General features: G+C 41.1%; 1 protein-coding gene across 2 annotated transcripts in view; it reads left to right on the forward strand.

Annotated features, from left to right (window-relative positions):
* foxj2 (forkhead box J2) overlaps positions 1-9,979 on the forward strand; it is a 59,949-nt gene that overhangs the window by 45,296 nt on the left and 4,674 nt on the right. The window contains exons 6-10 of one of the 2 annotated variants that reach the window (XM_008115910.3): positions 1,035-1,233; positions 3,240-3,545; positions 7,696-7,797; positions 7,985-8,182; positions 9,755-9,853. In XM_008115910.3, coding sequence (XP_008114117.2) covers positions 1,035-1,233; positions 3,240-3,545; positions 7,696-7,797; positions 7,985-8,182; positions 9,755-9,853 — 904 coding nt within the window. The remainder of the gene's footprint in view (positions 1-1,034; positions 1,234-3,239; positions 3,546-7,695; positions 7,798-7,984; positions 8,183-9,754; positions 9,854-9,979) is intronic. The other variant, XM_003224148.4, reaches the window with a different exon arrangement.

The raw sequence follows: 9,979 nt of genomic DNA on the forward strand, positions 1-9,979 counted from the left end.
CCTTCCCAGGCAGATCTGGAAACCTTGCACCTGCAAGAAAGTTGTGCCCCAGAAGTATGTCAAACAACCCCAGAGCCTACTTCTCCCGTGTTCTTGCGCCGGGAGTTTTGTAAACAACAGAGAAGTTTGGATTCAGCTTCGCGCAGGAGTGCGAGGATAGCAGCTAAGAATGTTGCCAATTAACATTGGTTCTCGTGAGAATCTTTAAGGAGTTTAACATCTGGTCTCAGAGTTTAGCTTTCGTTTCTGATTCCCAGAGAACCGCTTTGGTGAGAAAGTTGGACTCTATATAGGTGTTTTGCCCGCGTAGCAACTTCGCGGAGTCAATTCGTCAGCCTACGGAGCGAGTTGTGTCTGGACAGCGCGCTCCGATTCAAGCCTCGCTTCAGCTCAAGCCTTGCCTTGCTATCCAGCCTTCGCCTTGCTTCCCAGCCTTTGTTTACCTACGGACTTTGCCTTGTTTCCCAGGACTAATCCTTGCCTTGTTTCACGGATTTTACCAAGTTATTCCACGGACCTTGTTCTTGTTCTTAGTTACCTTGTTCCACGTTCAAGCCTTGTTTCAAGTATCAAGTTATTTCCTAGCCACGCTCAAGTTTTATGGACTAAGGACCTTGTCATCTCCCCTCACTTTGCTTGGCAAAGTGAGTGTTTCGGTTATTGGATTACAACTTTGGACCTTAATATTTCTTATTGGACATTGCTTTTTTGGACTAATTCTGACCTTTCCTGAAGGGTCTAATTCTGGACTATTTTCTATACTTGTTTTTATTAACTTTATATATTCCTTCAATAAAGATATTAGTTAGATTCTGGCCTCTGTGTATGGTTATTGGTGCCTCTGCCGCCTGGGTCGTGACAGAAGCCTTGCAATAGACCAAAAAAGGACTCTAAAGGTAGAGGTTGGCTTAAGTGATTTTTGGCACAACGAAATGTCTTGAATGTGTCTCAAATGTAATAGCTGCAAGGCTGGGAGACTGAAAAATGCCTAACATCTTGACTGTATAATCTAATTAAACCCCGTTCATCTTCAGCAGAGTGCAGGCCCTGTTGATGTGGCAGCTACAGTAGCAGGTGGACAGGGCCGCGATGGAGCAGAAGTGCCACCTCCACACTATAGTACCAGCAATGACTTGAAATTCTCCTATTCTGAGATCAATTTCCAGGACCTGAGTTGGTCTTTCCGAAATCTCTATAAATCCATGCTCGAGAAATCCTCCTCTTCCCAGCATGGTGAGTAACAATACCAGGTTTCATCTGAAAGGACGGAGGGAATACGTTTTTGTATTTACTGAATCTTATTTATTTATTAATTACATGCATTTATACCCCGCCCTTCTCCCCGAGGGGACTCAGAGCGGCTAATCTTTCCACTTCTGACATTGACCAAGATATACAGGGTGTTTGAAAAGGAACTCCCTATTCACCATTTAATTTCAATGGTGAATAGGGAGTTCTTTTTCAAACACCCTGTATATGTGTGTGTTCAATGTGACAGTGAGGGTTAATAAGCCCCTTTCTCACATTTCAATAGAGTGTGAAATATTGTGGCATAATGTGATGTGTACTTTTTCTGCCTAGCCAGTTCTGCTTTGAGATTGGCCTGGCAAAACAGTGTAAGAGGAAGCTGTATTTGCTCCAGCTCATTTTTCTCAGTGTGCCTGAAGAGCAACTGAAGATCTCATGCATCCCATTCTGACCTGGCATTTACATAGTATGGCTATGAGTTTAAGGTGCTAATATTTTTTAAGGTTTGTGTTCATAAGGAAGTCATTTTTTGTTGAAATGTTCAATTAGAAATGCAGCAGGACAAAATAATATTAGGCAAAGTGCTAGGAATAGATTGCGAAGAGACTGTATATATTATTTGACCCCAAGAACACTTTGAAAGGAACCAGACAAGAATGTCTTTCTCACCATTGTTGTTTGTAATTATGACAGAAGTATTGAGTCAATACAAAAGGCCACAGTTATAAATTAAAAGCATTTGTTAACTATTTCTGTTAAAAACTCAAATTTATTATAATGAAGTATAAAAAAAGATTTAAAAGGATTTGCTTTGATGGAAGGACTTGCAACTGTCCCTTGTGAGTAGAAATTCTGTCATAAAGATGAAGGAGCTAGCTAAGATTCTGTTTTTGTTTCAAGCTCAACCAGTTCTAATGAGCAGTGGCAAAAAGACCTATCATCATTTGTCTCATCCGGATTTAAAATATTCCAAGAGGAGGAACGGGGTCTCCCAAACTAAAATATTTTATCACACGTGTTATTTGATATTGTTGAAGGACTTTGAATTGCACACCTGCTTTTGGTATGACAAAATAAAAAACAGATCTAAACTTTAACAATCACTTTTTAAGGAGACCACTACTACAAGTGTGTAATAAATCTAAGAACAGATTTTATCCAAAGAGGTCTTTATGCTGTTCTCTGCATGAAGCATAGAATCAAAATGCAAAAGAATTAAAAAGTAAAAGAGATCTTTATGGTGTTCTCTATATGAAGGTCTGTTCAGAAAAGGAATTCTTTTCCAAAGGAAATGGTTGAATGATGGAGACTTATTAATGTTACAAAATGATCAATATATATTAAAGACATGGGAGTAGTTAATGATGGAGGGTTTTTAATATGCAATGGTTTTCTCATAGACAAATTACACTACATAACAGAATTTGAAATGTTTTCTGTTCCTGGTTTGAAGGTGTTATTTTCTGTTTAATTATGCAGTACTTACTTGGAAAGTAGTTATTTTACCCCAGAAACTTTGTTTTTGTGGCTGCCACAAACTATGTTTAATTGGTTGAGACACTAGAAGATATTCATTGAAAAACTATAGCAAAATGTGCTGCAGTATGTCCCACAAAAACAAAGTTTTTGCAATTAAATAAACTTTTTCCGTGTCTTTATGATAGAACCAATTAAGAAATGACATTTATACAGAACGATATACTGGTAAGAATACTTTGAAATCTGTGATTCAGTTACAGCCACTGGAGGGCACCATCCCATGAGAGATTTTTTTTGTTTCTTAACTTTCACACAGAAGAATGCTGAAAACTTGTAGACTGAGCTTCAAAAGAGCAAATTGTAGCCTACACTGTGATAATTGAAGGGTTGATATATTTCTTTATAATATTTGAGGAAATCAGCTTCTGTTGTAGAAAAGAGATGATTTGGAATTCATTGTCCCTCTCATTTTCACATTTTGATGTTTTTCTCTTCATTTGTCCTTTCTTCAGATTTCTCTTCCCTCCTGGGTGACATGCAGCCCTCCAATCACAACTATTACATGTACCAACAACAGCAGATGCCCTCTTCAGTGGGAGCACCACCCCCACTCCATACTCCAACCTCAGAAGGTTGTCCCTCCCAGGGTGGCAAGCAGCAAGGAGGTGACAGCTATGGTCCCCCACCTGTGATGTCCATTCACCCCTCTTCAATGCAGCATGGAGGATATCACCAACATCAACAGCACCACCCACACTCCCATTCACAGCAGCAGCAGCAACAACAGTCACAGGCATCTATCAATAATGCTAGCTTTGGTGAGTTATAGATGACCAAAAAATGTCAATCCTTGTCTCCTGATGACACCAAATGTAACATGTTATAAAGCAAAAAACTGTGTTATAAACAAGCTTGTAATGTGTTGCTTCCAAGAACTGAGCTGAGCTACAGCAGATACTCTTAGTGAAGGGTGTAGGAGCTATTTACATGTTTCTTGCACTACTAGTTCCTGTGTGACATGGATAAGACATGAAGTGACAATTCACATGTTAACATTCAGGATATGTGCTGCAGCTGTATCGGAAGAGCTAACCTATAAACGAAAATGAGCCAAAGGAGAAATAAAAGAAGATCTATTTGATAATACAGTCCAGGGAAATCATTTATTTGTTTCATGTGTAAAACGAATGGCATATTCAAACCATTGAATAAGCAAGAAAGAGTGTGGATGAACAATTAGAAAATATGTTACAATAACTATATGTAATGGATCAAATTAGAATAAGTAGAAGTTATAATACTGACAGAGCTATATTTTATGTAACTGTGTGAATTATAGGAAAGGGGTCGGCGGAGTATAGGTCTGGGAATAGACGATGTGACAAGTCAAATAAATTTTGTTAAAATGTTTTGAAATAAGTAAATAAAAATTTAAAATAATAATAGCAAGTATGTTAATGTTCAGGTAGCACTTTGTAAAATACCTATAATTCCAGAAGCTGTAAGAGGTTTCACCTCTTTGTACATGTTTGGTAGCAAGCCAGTATTGCCCTTTCAGCTAAGTCCCTCAAGAGATTTTCTGAGTTGATGTTCATTGATGATGAGGTATCGTTTAGTCTAAATCAGGCCACTTAGAAAAGCAAATGGAATACTTTTTCTGGAACGGGCTGCTCATAGTACTACCCATTCACTAAAGGGAAAGGAGGAAAAACATTGAACTTTCTGCTTTTGTCCTGGGGAGAGATTTTTGTTCCAGTCAGGTTTGAGGGAGCATAGAATCATAGAATCGTAGAGTTGGAAGAGATCTCACGGGCCACCCAGTCCAACCCCCTGCAAGGAGCAGGAAGATCTCATTCAAAGCAGATACGTTGCCATCTGAAATATGTAGGTTGTTTCTGGTAGTTCTTAAGTTCCTTTTACTGTAGCCAATTTTGAACAGCAGTGCTTGTGTGGAACATCTTAGCTGGCTTAAGAGGACTTCCTTGACTAGCTATTCTTTCCTTGGTCACCACAAAAAACTAGTGCTTACTTTAAAGTGCCAGACAACTTAGAACCCCAGTGCCTTGCTGTAAATTCTAATTGCACGAGAAGTAAATTCTATTACTATGAGGGAGGGAGGGGCGAGGTCAATAGTGATTCACCAGCGATAGAATTCCCTGCCCAAAGAAATGCATTTGGTATCATCTTTGCTGTCTTCTTGCACCAGTTAAAACTTTTTAAAACTCATGTAAAAACTCTTAACTTCTATTTTTTACTTTTATCTCCTAGAATTTTCTGTATGTACTGTCTTTTTTCTTGGTTTGATTTCTGCAATTGTTGTTGTTTGCCTTCAAGTCATTTTTGACTTGGCTGCCTAAGTTTGAGAGAGGATAACATAGCCAAGGTCACACAGTAGATTTCCATAAATGAGAAGGGATTTAACCCTGGTATCCAGCCCCGGTAGTCTAATGTTCAAACCACTACACCACACTGGCTCCCACTCTAGGCAGATGACAGCCAACTCTACTCCTTTCCTTTCCACCTAATTCCAGGGAAGCTGACCCTGTACCAAACTGGTGCCTGGCAGCTGCAATGGACTAAATGAGATCAAACAAATTGAAGCTTAATCAAGGCAAGACAGAGTTGCTCTTGGTCAATCGAAAGACACAGCTGCTAATAGCTATTCAGTCTGTGCTAGATAGGGTCACATCCCCCCTGAAAATGCAGGTTCACAGTTTGAGGCTCTTCCTGGATTCATAGAATCATAGAATCATAGAATAGTACAGTTGGAAGAGACCTCATGGGCCATCAAGTCCAACCCCCTGCTAAGAAGCAGGAAATTGCATTCAAAGCACCCCCGACAGATGGCCATCCAGCCTCTGCTTAAAAGCCTCCAAAGAAGGAGCCTCCACCACGGCCCGGGGGAGAGAGTTCCACTGTCGAACAGCCCTCACAGTGAGGAAGTTCTTCCTGATGTTCAGGTGGAATCTCCTTTCCTGTAGTTTGAAGCCATTGTTCCGTGTCCTAGTCTGCAGGGCAGCAGAAAACAAGCTTGCTCCCTCCTCCCTATGACTTCCCTTCACGTATTTGTACATGGCTATCATGTCTCCTCTCAGCCTTCTCTTCTGCAGGCTAAACATGCCCAGCTCTTTAAGCCGCTCCTCATAGGGCTTGTTCTCCATTTTAGTCGCCCTTCTCTGGACGCTTTCCAGCTTGTCAACATCTCCCTTCAACTGTGGTGCCCAAAATTGGACACAGTATTCCAGGTGTGGTTTGACCAAGGCAGAATAGAGGGGGAGCAGGACTTCCCTGGATCTAGACGCTATTCCCCTATTGATGCAGGCCAGAATCCCATTGGCTTTTTTAGCTGCCGCATCACATTGTTGGCTCATGTTTAACTTGTTGTCCACGACGACTCCAAGGTCTTTTTCGCACACACTGCTGTCAAGCCAGGCGTCCCCCATTCTGTATCTTTGATTTCCATTTTTTCTGCCGAAATCAAAGATACAGAATTGGGGACGCCTGGCTTGACAGCAGTGTGTGCAAAAAAGACCTTGGAGTCATCGTGGACAACAAGTTAAACATGAGCCAACAATGTGATGCGGCAGCTAGAAAAGCCAATGGGATTCTGGCCTGCATCAATAGGGAAATAGCGTCTAGATCCAGGGAAGTCATGCTACCCCTCTATTCTGCCTTGGTCAGACCACACCTGGAATACTGTGTCCAATTTTGGGCACCGCAGTTGAAAGGAGATGTTGACAAGCTGGAAAGCATCCAGAGGAGGGCGACTAAAATGATTAAGGGTCTGGAGAACAAGCCCTATGAGGAGAGGCTTAAAGAGCTGGGCATGTTTAGCCTGCAGAAGAGAAGGCTGAGAGGAGACATGATAGCCATGTACAAATACGTGAAGGGAAGTCATAGGGAGGAGGGAGCAAGCTTGTTTTCTGCTGCCTTCAGCTCCAAAGGCCTGGAGGCTCAGGTTTCAGCAGTGACCAGGGACCTCTTCACATGGTGGTTTTTTCACCCCGTTCTTCCATTTGTTGACAGGGCCTGCCGAGCGTCATCAGATGATGCTAGTTTGGCCCTGCCCACATTCCTCTCGAAGTGGAGGGGCCTTCTCCATGATGGAGAGGAAAGTGTTTGCTACCCGCTCTTTCCTCTCAATTTCCTCATATAATAGAGGAAAGGGCCGTAAGGCAACACTTATTGCCTCTCTTTATCCCATATGATGGGGAAAGGAGGGAGGGTGTGTGGGGTGCCATGAGTCACCCCGTGTGCCTTTCACAGCCCCAGGGGCTGTATGAAGAGGTCCCAGGAGTGCTTTTGCAGAATTAAAGGTAGTATGTCAATTGCAACCATTCCTGGAGAAGTCGGATCTGGCCATGGTGATACATGCCTTGGTTACTGTATATCCCAGAGACTACTGTAGTGTGCTCTGCTTACAGCTGTGTTTGAAAAGCAGTGGCTGCTCCTAGATTGTGGAACTCCCGCCCAAGGGAGACCAGGATAGTCCCATCCCTACTTGTTTTTTGCAAGCAAGTTAAGACATTTCTTTACTGTCAGGCATTTGGGGAAGGATGAGGGTTTTATTGCATTTTAACTGCATTTTAACTTTATGTCCATGACACAAATATTTTATTGTTTTTCAATTGTTTTTAATTTATGTATTTGCCATGTTTTAAAATTTATTGGATTGTGACATGTTATTGTCAGCCACCTTGAGTTCCCATGGGGAGAAAGGCAGAGTAGAAATAAAGTTAATAAACAAAGAAAATAAATTCTGTAAACCCCCATTAATAAAAGACAGTGTACACATATTGTAAAAATAAATTAATAGAACAGCGGGGGAGTGACAGACTGTCATGAAGAAAGTTCTTTTTGTTTTTTCTTTTGCAATTCAGGCTGTTAGTGAGGGAAGTATTTATTTTTACACGCAAGTTGGAAGTGGTAGTATATCATTTTGATTGTTTTGTGTCACTCTTTATTTAGCCTTTCCCCCTGATTGGTGCTCCAACATTGATTCCCTAAAAGAAAGTTTCAAGATGGTGAATCGACTCAACTGGTCTAGCATTGAGCACTCCCAGTTCTCAGGTGGGTTATGTTATGTTACTTCCTTACATATCCCATTCTGTCTCTTAGAAAGCAGCTTGGTAAAGAGGGGAAATGGCCCTCTACAAAGTTTAGTGGGAAGCAGAGATATACTAAAATAGCTCTTAGACAAGAATAGATAGCAGTGATATCTAGTTTCTTACCTCTCTCTTTCTCCGGCCTCCTGCAGAGTTGATGGAGAGTCTGCGCCAAGCTGAGCGTAAGAACTGGACCCTAGATCAGCACCACATTGCCAACCTCTGTGACTCCCTCAATCACTTTCTCACCCAGACCGGCCAGCTCCCTCACCTGGGAGGCCCACAGCAGCCTCCCCGAATCGAGTCCTGTGCCATGAATAGTGGCAAACAAGAGCAGCCCATGAACCAAGGTACTCAGCTGGGCATTCTGGGAGGGCACCTGCCATGCTAGGACAGTGGGTCTAGCAGAATCAAAGAAGCACTGCAACCTGTTCTGTGGCATTGTTGCCAAGGATGGGTCCAAACCCTTGCCATTTTTATATTTTGGGGACAAATCTTTTGTTTTTGTCATGTCTCATCTCTGCCCTTGAGATTTCACCCCACCTTTTTTTTTTTTGCCTAATTTCTTAGTGAGATGGGAGAAGGGGCAGAGGAGCAGAGTCACGTATTTCCAGGCCACTTCAATTCTCAAATTGCGCTATTCACTAGTGATTAGATTGTGCGTCTGTCCTGAAGACATTAAAGAAAGTAGTACCCATATGGAGCAGTGATAACAGTGATTACTCCTATGAGACAGAGATTGCTTTCTCCATCAGTGATATGCTTCAGTTTTTGTCAAATGTATTGCTAAGCACAATGGATAGATTTATCAGCTACAGATCCTGTTGCAGATGCGTATCTTGGTATGCTTTTACTTTGTTTTACAGAAAGGCCAAGACCAGAAGCACACTTTTCCTTCCAGTCTCGGCCTTTTCATTCCTATTATGCTGCCTACCATGAGAGACTGGAGGGAACCTTTTTATGACTACAGTTTTAAAAAAATCAAAAGGATTTTCATTTTTATTCAAAGACCTTTATCTTATTCAGGAGCATTTGAGAATCTTGAGACATCCCAGCATCTCACATGCAGTGAGAGATTACATGATATTCCCAATTTGCCCATTTCTAAAGAGCTGTTGCATATGTCAGATGAGATGCGGCCACATCTTACCCAGAGTACAGCAGTAAAAGAGCTGTAATTAGATTCTGTACAAAAATACCTCAATATTTCAGAACATCATGTTGCACTCCATCCTTCTTACTTCAGGAAATCAAAGGTATTATATAACAACAGCAACAACAACAACAACAATACTTTATTTATACCCCGCCACCATCTCCCATAGAGACTCGGGGCGGCTTACAAAATAGCACACATTGGTGCCATACAAAACATAAAGTGCAATACATAAACATTAAGATTGATAAAACATTTACACTGATTTGTTTCCTTGTGTAAGAATTACCTTCAGACAACTCAGTGAGGAACGTGGGAGAAAATTTAGCTTTTTTATTTCATGTTATGGATTTGACAGAAATGACATGCATTGGTGTGTGGAGACATGCAATGAAGACTTGTAAAAATGGAAGAGTACACATAGTAAAACAAGAAAGAATGATGAGAATTGATCTAGCAAATGTATGTTATTTAGTGCACAGATTTGATTTGTAAAAAAGTAGGTGAATTCACCTACTGAAATCAAATAGTTGCAGTGCAAAATCTGTATGTGCTTATATTGTGAGGTTTTACTTTTATTATTAACAAGATTTCCATGCGTTTGGGGAAGAAGCAAATGGTCAGAATACTATAATTAATCTAAGGGAGTTCTATAAATCAAAAGGCATGGAATGGTGATATTGATCCTTCCTTCATATTACACATTTCCATGCTCCTAGCATGTAACTGGTGTTATTGATGATTCTTTCCCTCTTTTATCTGCTAGTGAACTCTTATGGTCAACCACAGCCTCCCCATCTCTACTCTGGGCCATCTCCAATGTACCAGATTTCTACCCAGGACACGCCAGGGTATAATCGTCCAGGTAAGGAGTTTGTGTAAGAAGTTGTTTTGCTTGTAGTGTAATACATTTGCTTGTCTTTAAGATACCAAAGGATTCTTTTTGTTTTTCCTACAAGAGACTAACATGACTACTGACCCTTTGGAGAAA

The sequence above is a fragment of the Anolis carolinensis genome, chromosome 5 (genome assembly GCF_035594765.1).
Source record: "Anolis carolinensis isolate JA03-04 chromosome 5, rAnoCar3.1.pri, whole genome shotgun sequence".
Lineage (NCBI taxonomy): Eukaryota > Metazoa > Chordata > Lepidosauria > Squamata > Dactyloidae > Anolis > Anolis carolinensis.